Here is a 19,762-nt window from a genome sequence, read left to right as displayed (position 1 = left end):
TACACGCGTCGAGCTTGGACTACTAACCACGCCTCTGCTAGTGTGATTGTTATGACGTCATGTCACGTGACACATCGTCGCTGAGGAAGTAGAATACACAGCGCGACGAAATCGTATTTCCCGCGCGAATAACCACAAGGCGCGCTCAACTAAACTTCATCTGCAGCGAGTTTGACAGGATCATCAACAGAGACTGGCGCTGGCGAAATGGCAGTCGTATCAAGATTGATGGAAGCTTGTTCATGCACGGTCTCAAAGAGTTGATTGAGTTGGGGTTAACGCCGCTTTTAACAGTATTCCAGTCATATCACGGCGTGTCAGCTTAATGTGGGAGGAAAGCCCCAAGTGATGCAGGTTTTAGACGTTTACCACTTCGGTGAAACTCACGAGCACGGGTATGGTGCTGACAAACCTAGAAACATAATCGGAGCGAACCGGGATTCGAACCCACAATCAAAGGTTTCTGGCGTGTCCAAGGGACGAAACTCTGCACACCGAATTGCGGCGCCTTAGACGACTGGGCCACCCGTGCCCCATGAAAGAGTTGACTTCCAACATCTCAGTTTACAAGCAGTCTGCATGGTTTGTACAATCTGACGTTGTTAGCATACGAACAGACTTTTCTGAATCTACGCTTAGGCCTGGGTTCGAGTCCCCACATGGGTACAATGTGTGAAGACCGTTTCTGGTGTCCCCCGTCATGATATTGCTGTAATATTGCTAAAGGCGGTGTAAAACCACAATCACTCTACAGAGACTGATATTTTAGATATTTATATACAGTTAAAACATGTTTAAAACTTGCCAAGCGTTCACACCCAAGATTCGCTCCATCTGTGTTCCTGGGCTTATTTATGCGTGAATTTCACCAGGGTTGTCAACATCTAGGGCTCACGTCTCCTCGCGTCTCATACAATATAAGTACCCTCACAGTTCCTTAGAATGGTCTGTCTCGGTCCCTGAACAATATAATTTTCCCTTCCGCACATATCTTGGTGTCATGCTATAGCTCTAATTGAAGCAATTCTAGATTTTCTACGGGTTCAGAATGAACCTTTCATCACACTGGGGTTTCTTTTCAATGTAAATGGATTTGTTTGTTTCTACCCAAAATAAACATTCAGAGACTAACGTTAATCTAATGAAGTATGAGCAAATGTGCTGTTATGACTGTTTGCGCTGGTCTAGGGGAGACAACTCTTCTGGGACAGGTAGAAGCTAATTTGTCTCAGTTTCATTCTACTAAGAAGGTAACTTATTCTTAAATCATAACACTATTGACATATTAACAAGAAACGGCGCAGTTCGCATCTTTTATTCCCGATTTACAAATAGGACAAATTGTTTGTGACCTTTCCATCCACAATATTCAACTTTAAGAGATCTAATCTCATTCTGATTTATACATCAGGAGGCATTGGTGAGTCTTGCATTGCACAACTTCAGCAGGTTGAAGTGATGCAGGTCTTACACCTTTACCATTTTGGTGAAGCCCTTGATCACAGGTACGGTGCAGACAAACCAAGAAACATAATCATTGCAAACTGGGATTTGAACCCAGGATAAGTATGTTTCATATTTTTCATAGGCTTCTGACACGCATTAGGGACGGAACTCTGCACATCAACTTGTGTTCCCTGCTGTGATATTGCTAAAAGCAGCAAAAAAACATACTCGCTCACTCTAGTTTTTAAGGTAAGGTGAGGTGAAATTGGGTTTAACGTTGCGTCCAAGATTATTGCACTTATATAGCCACGTGCATGCACATGTGTGTGTGCGTGTGTATGTGTATGTGTGTGGCTGCTTGTACTAGTCCGGACTAATGCCGATTTATAGTGCTAGCTCACTGAGATAACATGCAGCAGTTTAACATGAATACCCCACTCAGACAAAGTATACTGACCAGTCCTTGTTTTAGCCCCTTTATGCCAAGCGCCAGACAGGGTAACAACAAGTACCATCTTTTAACTTCTTTTGGTATGACGCGGCCGGGGAACGAAACCCCGGACTTTCTGTCTCAAAGCGGACGCTCTACCACTAGACCACAGAGGCGATCTCTAGTTTTTAAGAAGAGCACATTCCTAACTGACTGTCAAAATATAAGCTCAGCATCATGGTGAGGAAATCATGCGAAAAGTGTTTGATTCCACCGTTGAAAAGCATCAATGACATCTGAGATAGAAATGGACTCATCAAAACAGTGCAAATGTAAATGCAGATCTATTGAACTGCAAAATATCACTTTTGTCTGACAAAAACAAGACATTCCTGTTGCAGAAAATATGTTTTATTTACTCATCTAGCACAACAATGTTTCAGTGTAAGGGACCCAGTAACAAGAACAAAATACTGTAAATAAACAAATTGCACATCAGCATTCTGAACCCTCGCCAGTTGAGACCCTTCATTCTGATGAATTTGAGTGCACATGGAGTTGTGAAGATTTTAATATATCTTAGAAAGCAGGGTAAAAAGAAGAGTAAGTCTATCTGGAAATCAGTGAGTGAATGTTGTTTTGTGCTACAGTAATATCACAATCAGATCATACCTGTTTGTAAATGATTTGAGTCCAGACTAGACAGTTTGTGTCAAATAATTTTGTGTCTCAGCATTAAACTTGACACATGCCATCATTTTTAGCAGATTTTAGTGTTTTCATATGGACTTTTTAAACAAGCTTTAAAGACAAGGTTTTTGATGAGTGGCCAGAAGCTGGACAAACCAATGGCACTACTCCATCAGGTTAGGATACACTAGCCAGTGCTGTGTTACACAAAATGACCTTACCGCTAAGAAATCAATACTCCCAGATTGTAACATAGACTAAGATCTTAGCACTAAGATCACTTTGTGGAAGGAGACCCTGGACACATGGACCACCCAATACTAGTCTATTCTTAGCATAAATATGGGACCTACATTGACTCACAATTTTTCAAAGCAGGAAAACATTGATAGTCAAAATAGAATAGCATTAAAGTTTTTGAGAAAAGAGAGAAGAGCAGCGTTAGATATTGGCACTAGTCCTGTAGTCCTTGCCAAACTTCGCAATAGTTAAGGTATCATAAGGACCAGTAGAAGTTTGCCTTTTATTAGGGTTCTGCTTTATATTATCATTTTAAGGACTAGTGGACTTAAAATGTTAGTTTCTACCACAGAAGAGATTTGTCCCTGTTGTGTGCACTCAAAAACAACCAGTACAGCTGAGGACAACCTGGATGAACATGTTGAATGCTGATTGAGGCAAGAACATGAAATCATACTGTCCAAAAATCATAATATCATAATAAATCATGTATGCTATTATCTGTAAAATGATAAATTCTGTAAAATTGGATATTTACACAGTACCATATGTTCTGAAAGAGTTATAACTGAGGAGCACACAGCTGCTTTCATTTCAACTAAACAAGATGCAGAGTACAAATATGTAGTGTCAAATAAAAGGGACTCTTTTTATCAATATTATCAACACAGTTTCATTCATCTTTCGAACGTTAAGTGGTGTCGTCACATCCCCATAGCTCCATGCAGAGATTTGAAAGGTTTCAGAACCTTCTCCATAATATTCCAGCTATAAACTGTCCTGTAGACAATTAAGTCTTAACCAGACAAACAAGTGGTTGACAGCATGATTAACAATATGGTTCCACACTTTGACAACCTGATCATCAACTGCTGGCTCTCACAAGAATCAGGTACTTGGGATCTGTTTGACTCTTGAATCTGGTAAGGAAAGATTACCAGAACGGAAAGCCCTTAGACTTACACTTTACCACTTTGGTGAAACATGAGAGCATGGGAATGGTGCTGACAAAATGGATCATAATCAAGGCGAATCTAGGATTTGAACCAATGCTTGAGGATCCTACACAGCAAATCGCACCCCATATTCTACTGGGTTACTGATGGCATAGATTCAAGGTGAAGTGGATCTGAGTTTTGCTTTCAAAAAGAATGCTTTTTACAGGCACCAATAGCCATAAGGATCAACATAACCTGCATTCAATGTCAGGGGTATAATGAGATAAAACTGAAATCTAAAACAGTAACCATGAAACAAAAGATTTTGAATGAACAATAGAATTTCAATTGTTAACACATTGTCACAGCCAATATCAAACAATGCATTCATAAAATTATTCTCTAATCATAAAATTGCATGAATGTGTTTTGGCATACATGAAACGTTTCCTACAGGGAACAAAGAATAACAAACATATTCACACTACAGGAATAGGAATGTAACAGTAACCCAATCAACCCAATGCAATGCCAATGCACAAAGGAAGAAAACACCTGTCATAACAATAATAAGTCATGGAACTGAAGTAAATAAATAAACATTGCACATCGACAGAATGAGCAGATTTATTATGGCAGAGCTGTTTTTCTCAATCTTCATATCAATATATCTTCACAGGATTGCAATCTATGTGGCCTTTTAACAGTTATCTTTTCTTGAGAGAAAAAGAAAGATGATTAATGGTCAAAGAGGTTGAGCAAAAAACATTATCAAGACCACAGCAAGAATCACTAATCACAAACTTGTAATTGGCCATAGATCTACAGTAAACATTTGTGAATACTTTGGTTATGTGCAGAACTTAATATGATAACATAAATGATAATTTACACATTATGATTCGAAATACTGACTGAAATGAATGTAATATTATATTTTAGGGCACATGAACCTCAGTCTGCATTTTCTATGCTCTACCAAATCTAAGTGAATAACCTTGTGCCAACACAAGTCCTGTTTTTTAGGATCCAAATTCCACTCAATAATAATTGAATAGGTATACATGTTAAATCGCAAAGCAGACCCAAGGGAGGCAACTCGGTACACGAAGAGGATATTACAGAAAAGTAAACTACAGTCAACACTTAAGTGTATTGCATTGTGGATATTATGATACACATATAATTGCACATGAGTAAATAGTAACAGGTTTCTACAACAGGTAACAGACATAGAACTATTTACATATAAATATAGATTTGAGCTTTGTCTGAGACCACATGTACATTATTTACACTCCATACAACCATGAAGGCTGAACTGGGACAGACTAAAATACTAATTCCATCTTGCTTTTCAGTCAGTTTGTAAAACTCTGAATGAAGTGTATGGAAAGAGACAGGAACACTTGAGCTATAACGTTACATAATAAGAGATAGGATATATAAGCAAGATAGTGGAGCCATTATATTACCGTAACGCTGCTGGCATCATGTACAAGACACTTACTGATGCAATAATTTCCTTCAACTAGAGCTAGTCAATATGAGAAAATAGGAATCCTTGCCCCTTGATTTTTACGGCCACTGTATCTTATCCACTCTAGGTCTTTATTTACTAACATGGTAAGGGCCCTTGACTTGTATCATTTTGTATCATCTTGTATCCTTATCTTTGTAAACTGCTTGTGATTTTACACAAAACCTTCCTGCCTTATTCACAGCCAATGGAAGGAACATTTAAATTCTACTAACAGCTATACAAATTTTAACAAATGAAACATGAAACAAAGATGAAATATTGAAGTAAATACTTCATAACTTATTGCACTAAAATGTCACTGATAGTCTTGGATAAAAGAAACCATTTCAAACAGCATACATAACTTAGGCTTAAAAAAATAAAACAATTGGTTCTCAGGCAATGGCTTACACAAAAATAATGCAGGCAGGCAGTGTGTTTTTGTTGTTGTTTTTTTTATGTTGAAACTAGTATGTAACCAAATTTTGTTTACAATTATTTCGGTGAAATCATGTTGCTCTTGAGTATTGTAGCATTTCACTGCTAGGGCGTGTGTTCAAGACGTGGAATATTTAAAGATTTTTTTTTTTTTAAATGGAAATAAAAATGATGTGGTGTCTGAGAACCAAGACTATTATTTATTTTAGCCGAAACATATGAATTTAAAGATCTGCTTATGTCTCCATGTTCTGCAACATTCATGTAACTTTTCTTCTAATTCTTCTTGCACTGTAATACCCATGTGAAATTTGAGCTTACATCTTGGTGGAAAAAAAAAGTCTGATGCATTTTTAATCATTATGCGTCAAGGAGAAATGTCATCCAGATAACACAGTAGCAAGCAGTCCAAAAATAGGACACAAAAAACAAATATATTCTTTGGATGGACATACTGATTGTATAAGGATTTCTTTAAAAAAAACTGAAACATTTAAGACATATCATCCAATACAAGAGATAGCAACATAGAAATAGGGTAGGCTATCATAATGCAAAGTAACCCTGGGCTTCGCAACATTCAATATATGTGGGCCAAATTCCATGAAACAATCTTAGTGCTAAGACGATTGTAACTCCTATACTTTAACACTGATTTACAACAGTAATAGCACTAAAATTTGAGGAACAGGATCATGAACAGGTAGTCACTAAATGCTGCTGCTACAGCCAACATCCTGTGTCATCATCGTCAATAGAATCTTGTGTTAATGCATCAAATAATGATTCGAGACAAAAAACTGCATTCTTTGCAATTCTCCATCAGCCTATTTGTACATGTTGTATCTGCATTTATGACTGAATTCATTCTGCATGAGTTGCAATGTTTTCAGTTTCTCAAACGGCAGTACACGGGAAATACTTCCTTGTACTCATGATTTGTTAACCCTGACAATTGCACTGGAAATGGCACTGTCTTGCACTGTACATGGAAAATCCATTATCAGTCTGTGGCAAAAACTTTGGAATCCACTAGGCCGAACTTGGCCCTAAGCATCATTTTCAGTTGATTTTAGTACTATTTATGGACTAATATTTCTGAGCTTACTGGAACAAACAGAATATTTCTAGACTCAGGCTTCAAACAAGTGGCAAAAGTCGCACACTGCATAATTAACAGTTGATTAAAATTTCACTTTAAGTAGGCCAAAAGAGTTAATACATCTTTGACTTAAGATACACAGTACTAAAGTCCATGGGGTACTGTTAAACAAATTGAAGGTATCTCATACCAACTTCTAATGGTTTGCCTCCCATCAACAACAATACATGCACTGAAGACAAATAAACATATGACGGAGTTGACAACAAGAGAGTAAAATAAATAATACAAACTTAATAAACCATCAAAAAGAAGGAACGTACAGCAATGTCAGCTGATAACACTGGAATGTGGAGAGGAAGAAGATGGATAGGAACATTGGCAAACCAAATAACCAGTGATAGAGTTCTGCAGAGATGTGATATAACAACCACAAGTATATCTATGGATATCTAACTACAACACTCAATTCTTTGTTTCATTCATTTCATGCAGTCAAAGTGCGTCCACCATGAGGACTGTGTACAGGACACTCAGGTCTGACAGCGTCTCAATGTAAGGCATACACATATGACTATGCTTACACAGGTATCAGATCGTGGTGGAGATCATTCATTGAACATTTCAAATTCAGCAATATCTGGGTAAAATAGAGCTAAATTGATCCGTTCTCTAATATTAATAAAGCATAAAATCAAATGTTGGACATCCGGTGTTCACAATATAACTATAAAGTCTTCCCATTTTGATTCAAGGTGACCTCAGGTTAATCATAAATGCTTGCTCGTACAATTAGGACAAATCTTAGCACTTGTTGAAAATTTTGATGAAATGAATACATATACTTAATTGATGGATTTCTGAATTGACATTATTGTTACATTATGAGTGATAACCAGTGTTCAAATCTCCTCAGAAAATGTTGCCAGATCAGTGGAGAAATTATCAGAAAAAGTTCTTTTCTGAATGTAAAGTCCTGTACTCGTGATCTGACTGTTTTGAACACTGGAATGAACTGATGATTCAAAGACAAGGAATCTGATATTCATGGATGCAAGACTCCTGTAAGTGACGTCATCTCGGCTATGGCTACCGAGCAGACAGGATTAAGTCTCTGATGCTATGTACAAATGTCATTGAAATGTTGATATCACAATGATTACAGATTGACTAGAACAGACAGGAGCACTACGTTCCGTCTAAACCTCTAAACAATCATGCATATATGTATGCTATTAATTCACAAGTAATAGAATCTAACATGAAGAGATGTTTAGATATTTCAAGGTAAAGCAGATCAAATAATTAAGTCATGAATTTAATCAAGGTATTTAAACAGTTGTAGAAAGAGATTCTCGATGTAGGTTGGGATACCATATTCAAAATATCAAGTTCTAGGTCACTTACAGTACCGGTATTTTCTTTATATCATCTATCAATTCTCATTACCGCCCACGCTATAGTGTTCTAGTTTTAACACTGTAGCTAAACCCTTTCATGAACCACAATTATGTACTTCAAGTTCAATACCTAAAAGTAGATATAGTTCAGATGAAATTCTAGTGAAAATGATATTTCCTAAACATCCTTCTAAAAATCTTCTTTCATATTTAACCTGATCCAGATATGGATGGTGCCATATTTGAGTAAATGAACTCTGAGGATCAATACATAGAATATGGTATATCATATATGTCCTGTGTATGAATGACTCAGATCTACGGCCGGCCTGTATCTGTGGCCAGTTGTCTACTACATAGCCGAAGTCCAAATACCATCAGCATACTGTCCGGCCCAAGGTGATGTCCCACTGATGGAAGATCATCAAGCGAGGGCAGCTGGTGTTGTCTTGTTCACATTAACTATCATAACCCTGGTGGACCCGTTACGTTGACCTGTACACAGTATCCACCTTTCATTACACCTGTGGAAGAGTTACCACCAATCGGTAATATATGCCACAGATTGAAGACTGCCACGGATCTGAGTCTTGGCTAACTGACAGCCTGTCAAAGTGACCTGCTACTTCTGCTGTCTGAACACTTGTTAGTTTATACACATGGTGGTTGAAAGTCTACTGGCAAGCAACAGCTCCTTCCCTCTAGAATGCATCACGGATGTTGCTAAAATTCCGAACTGCCAGATCAACTGGCAGCCTGAAGTTGACTGAATTGAGGCGTTCCAAGGATTTCAGAGTGTCGTCAAAACCTGAAACATCCAAGTTGAAATCGTAAAAATTGGACCAAAAGACTATAAATGATTGAGTGAATGAGTTTTTAGGCAGTAAAATTCCAGAAATATTACAGTGTCTCACAGTAAATACTCAAGGACAGACAGCATGAAAACAAGCCTCTCTGTTAGGTATCCCTTTCAACAAGGTTCCACATGGTAACTATCTAATAGTCAATAGTCAGCTTTAAGTGACTGAGATGTGAGTTGGGGTTAACGCCGCTTTTAACAGTATTCCAGTTACCGGTATATCATGGCTTGTCAGCTTAATGTGGGGGGAAAACTGAAGTTTATGCAGGTCTGAGATGTTTACCACTTCGGTGAAACCCACGAGCAGGGGTATGGTGCTGACAAACTGAGAAACATAATCGGGGCGAACCGAGATTCAAAGCCACAATCATAGGGTTCTGGCTTGACCAAGGGACGCAACTCTGCACAGAGAATCGCGGTGCCTCAGATGACTGGGCCACCCATGCCCCCAGTCAGCTTTAAGACTAGCATGGGACAAGAGACCTATCACAACCAGAAACCCTATGGGGGAGAAAGGTTATGAAAGTCACATCTTTTGGGTTCTGATTGGGTTATCATTACAAGAATGAACAGCAAATTGAAGCAACTTCATCCAGTATGGTAAGCTAGTGATTAATTACAGCTTAACAGCAATTTCACCAATTTCCAGTAAATGCTTCTACCACTAACTAGGCTATCCTATAGCCCTTGGCAATCAGGTAACATCACACCTAAGACATTACATCTACATTACAAAAATGGTTAAACATACACAGGCATATTTCCCCCCAATTATTTGAAGATTTCTTCATGACAGCATTTTGTTCACATTTCAGGTATGAAATAGACCCAGAATCAAAATTGCCTCTCGAAGGATGCATCTACTTTACTGCAGTATTCTGCATATTAAAAAAGACCATAATGAAACATTTTGTCATTTTAAGCGCTAACGTGATAGTCAATGAAAGTCATACTGACATAACTGTCATTGACTTGATTCAGGGTTAGAAATAAACTCAAATGCTTCAATACATCAGGTAAAGATAAAATACCCTTGCAACGTTAAAACAATGTAGAATTTTGTACAAGCCCATAGAAATTTGTACTAGCCAAAGGCTAACAGGCTAGCACCAATTTCTATCCCTGCTTGATTACATGCTAAAAGTACCAAATAACATTGAAATCCCAGCAGGGCATATTTTTCCAATCATATGTGATGTAGTTCCCACTGGAGGATCCAGAGGTGGTAGGTAGGGTGGTTGCAGGGAGTGCGCACCTCTCTTTTTTAGACACTTTACATGTGAACTGGGCGTCACTTTGTGTGCACCCTTCCCCTTTTCAACATCCTGGATCCCCCTGTGAGTTCCTGCATGGCTTTACCCCCATGGAGATTTTTGGATAGAACTGGCGCTCAGCAACCTACACTTGTATTAAGAGGCGATCAGGCGGTTAGGTTCAGTGACTTTACTGGGTCATTGCTCATACCGTATTCTACGTAATAAGCGCCCAGGGCGCTGTCAAAATTAGAAATAGGGGGCTCTTTTTAGAATATAATTTTGAAGAAAGAGTTGAAAGATCGTAAATTTTGTGGTTTATGTTTACAGCCTGAAATGATACAAAAGAAAAGTCTGTGCATATTATACACGTCAGATATATTTTCCAAGAATTTAATTGCCTGTAATTAAGGGTGCATATAACACACGAGTGAGTATTATACGCGAATAAATAAGCCTTGTGTACATTGATCATTTGTAAGGGTGCTAATTGGGATTGTTCCCAAGCCAATATATTAGCAAATATTGCTGTGGGCGCTTATTACGTTGAATATGGTAATAACAAATCACTGGTTTGTCTGGTCCAGACTAAAGGATTTACAGGCTTTCACCATACAGGTTGAATATTCCTGAGAGCAGCATTACAAAACCCCAACAACCCAAAATGTTTTTATTTAGGACTACTGAACATGTCTTCTTTGTTGATACAATAATTGAGCCAATACACACATGTGATTATGTCAATACCTGTTACCCACAAACTCTATAATGACCTTCACAATATTGACTTGACATGGCTTGTATTTTATTTCTAGGGTCCATAATATAGATATTGATATAGAACAACAACAAAATCACAACAGCTTGTAAGTTGTAAAACAAGGTCCAGAGAGGTCTATAGTAAAACTGTACAGCATTAGCTGTCGTGAGTATTTTGCTCAACATTGACTATTCAGTGCCCAACCCACAACTGCTATGACAGGCTGTGATGTAATAGCTTGTGAGGCATCATTACATCAATAATGGTGTCTGCATTAAGTATTTGAAATCATTATTACATGTTCTCAATATAGATTTTTATTGCTGCGTTAAACAACAAACCAACCAATATTGAGTGATTGATATTTCAACAATATCACACATGGGACACACATGTGGGGGTTGAAACCCACATTCTCGGCTTAATAATAAGTGAAAGCATTAACCAACTGGTCAACCCCCATCCAACAATAACTGGAGAAAAGGTCATATTTACAATATATGCCAGCAGATCCAGGATTTTAAAATAGGGAGGATTCCACTTGGGCTATTGATTGATAATTTTACTTTAAGAACCAATGAACATATTATTATGGTAGGAAATGCGCATACAAAATGTCATCAGATGTAAACAAAGGGGGGTGCCACACACACACACACACACACACACTTTATGGATCCACCACAGTATGCTCTGTGTGCAGGAACGGTATGAAGGGTAAGTAATGCACAACAAGCATGGGCACCTATTCTGAACCCCTGAAAAATAATGACAACCCAGTCTTAAACCCCCCGGGGAGCTGGAGACAGAAGGCTGCAGTAGTTACCTGTCCTGGCAATGTAGCTCCAGTCTTGGTAGTACAAGTCGATCAGTGTCTGTGTGCGGAACAGCAGGCGGAGCCACGTGGCCAGCTTCTTCTCACTGTCAAATAATAATAATAATAATAATAATAATAATGTGCATACAATGGATCAGTGTGCACTTGAGTTTCATTCTCAGCTCCCTGGGGAGTATACAACCCAAGCAGCCTTGTGAGGCGCTAGAAGGTTAACAGTCACATTGACATTTCATCATACTGGGTTGCAATACTTCTAACATTAATCCTTAATTCAAAATATGATTTAGAATTCTGTTCCTTGTGTCACATGTCTTATTATTATGCCTCAAAGCTAGATTGACTAAACAGAGAGCAGAACTACCAACCCATATAAGCCTCGTCAGTAAAAATGAAAGATGATTGTTACTGACTTAATATGACACCATCTTGGATTTTCCAGCACCGACATCAAATATTTAACACGAAAATTCTGGTACAGAAATTTGTTATTCGACACTGTTTTGTGTTTTTATATGATCAATTGTGATGTGCAAGGACATTAATTTTTAAAGTAATCACGTTTTTAACTTTATTAATATAATTAATAGAGTATTTGAGGAAGTAGGGCAGCTGAACAGACCGAGGGCTTATGCAAATGATAATGCCCTGAAAAATAATGTTACCGTTATTAGAGCTATAATGGATACAATTTGTAGCTGATCCCAGAAAGAACAAAACAAACAGCAGCATACATTTAGTGGCTGTATTAAAATACTCACAAAGGAGGTCATCGATATAGACATGGCAACGTTATAGAACAAAATAAAGGATGACGTCACAAAAAAAAATTTGATGCCAATGATGTCACATAACAATAGAATTGATAGCATTCTGTCGTTAGGGAAAAGCGGGCTGCTATCATGTTACAGTGGCCTCCAGATTTCTGAAAACATGCCAGAACTCTTATGATTTTAGCTATGATACTTGTTTAAATGTTCACATTTAGTGCATTATGTATTCCATTATGAACATTTGTGTTTACATTAAAACGTTGTATCGGAAACATATGTACTGGTCCTGGCATTTATACCGGTTGTAAGTGTCAAGTTTTAATTTGTGATAATTCAATGTGTGATAAAGATACTAAAGAGTGTAAACTTTTTCGGCATAATAACTTAGTTAGGTGTCTTCAGTTGCCGTATACGATGTCATATCTGATTAGCAGAAAAATATTGAGCAAGGTATAAGGCAACTAAAGACACCATAATTAATAATATTGTGAGGTTGTATGGCAACCAAGGGTAATTTTACTCTCTATCTTTAAGCTTTCCACCAACATTCCACTATACGACAAGACAGACAAGATTATTCTGAATGAAAGGCCTTGTGTCCCTGAGTACATTTAAAGGATCACATGAATATACAATTACATAGGTAAATTCTGTAGAAAGAAGATATCTAATTTTGGAATTTCACAATTAGCCCTGAGACTCACTCTTATTTGCAGTGGTGTAAATAAAATATCTCACCCTTGTGTATTTTGATATCAAATATATCAACCTGGGTCTGAGAGTTTTAAAATTTTATCAATGCGTGTTGAAATATATGATATCAAAAGACGTGAGGGTGAGATTCTATTTGTCACATACGATTCTTCAAACTTTTTTCAGTTTGTAAACAGTAATAATCAGCGTCTTGCGTGTAACAAGTACAGCTAACCAGCTTCACTGGAACAGAGGTTAGTGATGTCGTTGCGACATTGTGGTAACTGATGACAGCACAATGGTATTCAAAGTATTGGATAGCAATTTTAATGTAGTGATATTTCGTGTGAAAGCCAGTTTTGGTGATTCTAAACTAGCAATCCTCAGCAAGATTCCATCTACTCACTTGAGAGCCAGACTGACGAAGGCCTTGAAGTGGGAGTCTTCGGTCCTCTTGAGTGGCGTGTGTGACGTGATAACTGTGTCTATAGCACCGAGCAGGGTCTGTTTGGCTGTGATGGGCTTCCCACCCACAATGTTCAGGTGAAAGGACTGAGACAGTTTCCTCGCAGGTGACTCGTTGTACTCTCGCCCATGCTGGAAAAATTGGTTTGCAAGATTAACTATATCATCAAACCAGGGTTAAAAGTGTGACATTGCCAATCATTTGCACTTGGTGACAGCAGACAAATAGAGGAAAGACCTCCCCAGAGAATCCTTTCCTAATCGAATCTTGGCAAAGATATTTGAAGAAAGAGCTTGAGTTTAATTCTGCTATAACAGTGGTTCAATTTTACAGAACCAAGTGATCTTATATGGAGGAAAACCCAAAGTGGTGCAGGTCGTAGATGTTTTCAATTTGAGTGAAAACCAGGAGAGTGTGTATGGTCTTGATAACCCAAGGGTCATAATCAGGGCAAATCTGGGTTTGAATCCACAACCTGTTAGCTGGTGCACACAGATCTGTAAAGCTAATTGTAGCATGTTGAGACAACTAGCTGAATGTCACAGTCACCTTCATTTCATAGTACTTCAGTAGGAGATCCCAGGCATGCAGAGTCTTAGTTGCTCTCTGTGACTTGCCAGAGAAACAGCCAAGCGGAACAACACTTGAACTCTGGCCAATCTGAAATAACACAATACTCATCAGAAACTTCACCTTGACTCAGTCAAATATGTAATCATGAAACTTCTTTTTTGTTGCTTAATGCCGCACTCACCAATATTCCAGCTATATGACTGTGGACAGTAAATAATCAAATATTGACCAGACAATCCAATGATTGACACCATGCGCATCGGTCCATGCAGTTGGGATACCATGTAACAACCAAATCAGCAAGCCTGACCACCGGATCCATCTCTTACAGTGAGTGAGTATGGTTTTATGCCGCTTTTAGCAATATTCCAGCAATATCACGGCGGGGGACACCAGAAATGGGCTTCACACAAAGTACCAATGTCGGGAATCGAACCCAGGTCTTCGGCGTGACGAGCGAATGCTTTAACCACTACGCTATCCGACCGCCCCTCCATTTCTTACAAGCATGGGTTGCTGGGGACCAATATTCTTACCTGGAATCCCCACCGGTTTCATCATAATAAAATGAGTATAATATAATAATATTGCTGACAGTGGTGTTATTGTGGCAGATACAAACAGTTAGTTGACATAATTGCCATTATCAAGGGTGCAGTTGGGATGCAAAGTATCTACTTTTCTGTTTTTCTAGTTATCCAGATTCTACTTAACAAGATTTGACTATAAATTGTAACCCCTGCCAACTCTTATATTTCACTCTAAGCCACAGTAGACTTTATATTGCCATTTATAAAGCGACCCAGCTGAAGAAACCTTCAAAATTGATGCTAATTTATCTACCCCATCTATATTGTGATCTAGATTGAAAGCACATTACCAAAGCATACACAATCCCTATATATGCAATAAAAACGTGTTTATCTTCCCTTGTCTTTTCTACAATGAATAACACCAGTACACAATACCATATTATGTTGAGACGGTACAAAACCAGATCAATGCCCAGAAAATAAAGTTCCCCATTGTATTGTTACTTATAATCTCTGCAACCATATTGTCATGATGCCAGCATGCTGTGCAGGCTGAAAGAGTTGTCTGTGCAGTGACACTGTAGTTCGTACCTCCATGAGGCCATGCTGCATGAGGTCTCGGAGAGCCATGGAGAGGTCCCGCCGCACACACTGTGTCAGGGCTGGGCTGCTCACATTGACAGTCTGCTCAACAGTCATGTAAATACATCAATCAGTTGCCAAACAAAACATGCAGCAGTCATCAAACAATATGTTACTATTACATATATACATTATATAAACTATTCTTTCTCTACATTATTTTGTTTACCAAGATGTAAAAACTCTATTCAATGAAATTAAATAGAATAATATTTGCATTGGAAAAATATTTTGCAATAATCCAAATTTAATTTAAACCAACACAATGTCAAACAATGTCAAATGCACTCATATATTTTAAACACACCATAAAACATTGTAAAACACTCTCTGCTATATCAGTGGGTCAAACATCATATACTTTACCTACATCATGTACACTTTTATAATGCTGTTTTGTAAGTACAGAATAGTTGGTGTTTCACTGGAACCTTTTCATATATTGTAATAATCTGAAGCAAGCAATCTATCACAGTTGTGAAATTCAACTGACAGCACTCCCGATGGAGAGATCTTCTCCAATGTATATTAACACAGATTATACAACCAAACCAACCTCGGAGTCATCGGAATATTCATTCTCGCTGTCTGTCTCTATTTCCTCTTCCTGTTCATGAGCCTTTTCTAGAGTCTTGTCTATCGCTAACTCCACCTTGGCCCTCAGATCACTGAAACATTGCCAAAACATAATGTCATTACTAAATACAAACTTGCAAAATGTTGAAAGGCCAAGCCACACATACGATTGTCATGCTATCATCTTAGAATATACACCCATACAAATAACATAGATAGGTAAAAATAAATCAACAAACAACTTTGTACACCTGTATCAACAAAACAACACCTGTATCAACAAAACAACTACTGTTGTGATAAGAATGTAAGGTGGCGAATCTTGGCTCTCTCCAGGTCAGTTTATTGTTAATCAGTATGTCCTATCCTACAAGTTTCAAGACTGATAATATTTTATGACTTCAAGTAAAAAATCAAGTGTTTAATGTGCAGGGTGGTAGCTTTTTGGTGTGGTTGGCTGATCATTATATCATAAACAGTGTTGCCTAAAACCTAAAGATGTGACAGCATTTTATGAATTCCCATTCATGGAGTCATAAATCGCTGGCTACCATCTAGTCAGGACCAGGTGATCTAAATGTTTGTCATCCTCCTACCCCCAGTGATTCCCCTTAGCTGTTTTCTTCAGCAGGTTCCGCTTAAACTCCCGACTGCCACATCCGAGCTGACTAATGATGTAGATCTGGAGCATCGTCAGTGCTTTCCTCATCAGTGACGCTGTCGACTCATTCAGATGCTGGAGAACAAAGATTGGGTCAGTTATAGTTGATCTATCAGTGTTACCCACAACCTATCCTAATCAGCTGTCAGCTTATGAGATGTTAACACAACAAGAACAACCAAATAAACCTCTTTGTCATTGATTACATCTGATATTTATCTTGACTGCCATCTATTTATTGTACTGTACGAGCATTTCAATCACACACTTCATAACACTGGGCTTATGTTGCAAGTAAATGCATGAACTGTAAAATCACTGTTCTACAAGCCATCATTACTGGAGAAACTAACATTCCAAGTTGTAATCTATTTCTATGCATGTTAAAAATACATATCACTGTTCTCTTATTTCTAATATGATAGTATGTTATCAATTACTTATCATATTTCTTTATTTACATCACTGTCAGACTTTTTGATTTGAGTAAAAATATAACAAATGAAACTACATGTAAATTCTGTTTCCATAAAATAACTATTTTGCAGGTACTGTACAGTGAAACACTGCCTTCTTGACCACTACTGTCTGGAGGAACACCTCTATGAATACATATATGGACCACGATTTACAACAAGATCCAGAAATATGTTGATCCAGACAATTTGTTGTTTAATGTTGAACTTAGCAACATTGAAGCTCTATGACAGTGGCCTTTAAATAAACGATGCTAGTCTAGTCAATCCAGTGATCAATATTGTGAGCAATCATCCATCGGGGTACGATGAAACACGATCAACGAAGTCACTGAGTCTGGCCACCTGATGCACTTATGACCAACTTGGGTTACTGGAGACACCTTCCAACTTAGAATCTCTGTGGGGGCCACTCAATTGGAATGAGTGAGTGAGTACAGTTTTCGCTGCTTTTAGCAATATTCAAGCAATATCATGGCAGGGGACAGCAGAAATGGGCTTCACACATTGTACCCATGTCGGGAATCGAACCCGGGTCTTCGGCATGACAAGCAAAGGCTTTAACCACTAAGCTACCCAACCGCCCTCCACTCAATTGGGACCTGTGAAGATCCGGGGTAGAATAGGTCTTCAGCAACCCATGCTTGCCGTAAAAGGCGACTATGCTTGTCGTAAAAGGCGACTATGCTTGTCGTAAAAGGCGACTAACGGGATCGGGTGGTCAGGCTCGCTGACTTGGTTGATGCATGTCATCGATCCCAATTGTGTGGATCGATGTTCATGATGTAAATCACTGGATTGTCTGGTCCAGACACGATTATGTACAGACAGCCGTCATATAGCTGGAATATTGCTGAATGCGGCGTTAAACAACAGACCAAACCAAAAAATCCACTCAATTGGAATGCTACTGTCCTGAAGAACAGGGTTACACTGGACACATGTATTAACATGGTTAATGTTCTAGTTACAAGATGCTGGCAGTCTTAGAAAGATTAAATCTCAGGGTTCGAAATAGATCCACATTCCTTAGATATGACATTACTCTTCAGAACAAAGTAACAATGGCAACCTGTTGAGGCCTGAGAGGTAACAGTCTCACCTTTTGATTCTTTTGTCCTGTGAACTTGTTTTTATGTTGCGGATGGCAGCATTCCTTGGCGCTGTCCGACGTATCATCTGATCCCTGAAAATTAAACTTTAACATGCAAAAGCATGAAAAATCAATAAATGATGTCCCAAAAACAATACTTATATAACATATTAATGCCCCTTTAAGAGCATATGTACAAGATGAGCAAAATTGTTTTCAATAAATAAATTAATTACCAATTATGTGTCTGTTATGTAAATGCACAACAGATTATGAAATTTGTTAAATTTAATATTTTCCATATTTGTGTTTCACAAATGAATAGAAATGTTCAGTAATGCTTTACAATTACCTTATGTACAGGACAGAAGCATCTCTCCTTTCCAAGAGGACCAGGGCTGCTTGCCTCCCCTATACAAGAGGTAATATTGAGTTAGTGAGCACAGAGTCATAGTTGGGATCACAGTGGTCTGCATGTGTAGGTGAAAGTGGGCGTATGAGATCATCTGAATGTGGGCAAAACCCAAACATGGGTCTTATTTACCCCTATTGGTGAAAACCACCAGCACGATAGCGTGTGAGCGTGTGACCTGGGCTTATCGCCACTTTGAACAGTATTCCTGCTGTATCACGCCGTGTCAGCTTAATTCGGGAGGAAAGCTTGAAGTGATGCAGGTCTTAGACATTTACCACTTTGGTGAAACCCACGAGCACGGGTATGGTGCTGACAAACCTAGAAACACAATTGGGACACACCAGGGACAAGGGACACAACTCTGAACAGTGAATTGCAGCCCTTAGATGACTAGTTGTGGTTGTGACAGAACAAGGTTCATAAGAGGGAAAACCAGAGATTACAGTGCGTGTGTGCGTGCGTGAGTGAGTGAGTGAGTGAGTTGGGTTTAACCCAGCTTTTAACAGTATTCCAGTGATAACGTGGCATGTCAGCATTATGTGCGAGGAAAGCCCGAAGTGAAACCTACGAGCACAGGTATGCTGCTGACAAGCCTAGAAACATAATCGGGGCGAACCGGGAATCGAACCCACAATCATCGGTTTCTAGCTCCCAAGGGACGCAACTCTGCACAGTGAATCGCGGCGCCCCAGACAACTAGGCCACCTGTGCCCCCCAGATATTACAGGGGCTGGGGTGGGTTGAGATTGGTCTTGGGACTGTACCATATTTTGCTGACCCCCCTTTCATTTACATGCAGCAACCCCTACCCACCAACCACCCCCAATCCTCCCTCCCTACCATAATGACCATGGCTAAGGGACATAACTTAGTACAGAGAATTGGAGTGTCATAGACAGTTGTGTCACTTTGCCCTGTGAGTTATAAATGCATGATTGGTTTGTCAGT

At 38.7% G+C, this 19,762-nt stretch overlaps 1 protein-coding gene across 4 annotated transcripts in view; it reads right to left on the bottom strand.

The window, feature by feature from the left end:
* Window positions 1–2,271: 2,271 nt before the first annotated feature.
* The window catches only part of LOC124148525 (RUN domain-containing protein 1-like), a 43,369-nt gene continuing 25,878 nt past the window's right edge, over window positions 2,272–19,762 (bottom strand). For 3 of the 4 annotated variants that reach the window (XM_046519638.2, XM_046519641.2, XM_046519640.2), the window contains exons 9-17: window positions 18,752–18,810; window positions 18,409–18,504; window positions 16,766–16,905; window positions 16,150–16,261; window positions 15,543–15,635; window positions 14,395–14,505; window positions 13,786–13,976; window positions 11,905–11,999; window positions 2,272–9,014 (exon numbers count right to left, since the gene is read on the bottom strand). In XM_046519638.2, the coding sequence (XP_046375594.1) occupies window positions 8,908–9,014; window positions 11,905–11,999; window positions 13,786–13,976; window positions 14,395–14,505; window positions 15,543–15,635; window positions 16,150–16,261; window positions 16,766–16,905; window positions 18,409–18,504; window positions 18,752–18,810 (1,004 nt within the window). In that variant the 3' untranslated portion in view covers window positions 2,272–8,907. The remainder of the gene's footprint in view (window positions 9,015–11,904; window positions 12,000–13,785; window positions 13,977–14,394; window positions 14,506–15,542; window positions 15,636–16,149; window positions 16,262–16,765; window positions 16,906–18,408; window positions 18,505–18,751; window positions 18,811–19,762) is intronic. The other variant, XM_046519639.2, reaches the window with a different exon arrangement.

The sequence above is a fragment of the Haliotis rufescens genome, unplaced genomic scaffold (genome assembly GCF_023055435.1).
Source record: "Haliotis rufescens isolate VD_foot unplaced genomic scaffold, xgHalRufe1.0.p SCAF_6, whole genome shotgun sequence".
Taxonomy (NCBI): domain Eukaryota; kingdom Metazoa; phylum Mollusca; class Gastropoda; order Lepetellida; family Haliotidae; genus Haliotis; species Haliotis rufescens.
The sequence above is the reverse complement of the archived record's forward strand: the minus strand, read 5'-3'. Positions and strand labels throughout refer to the sequence as shown.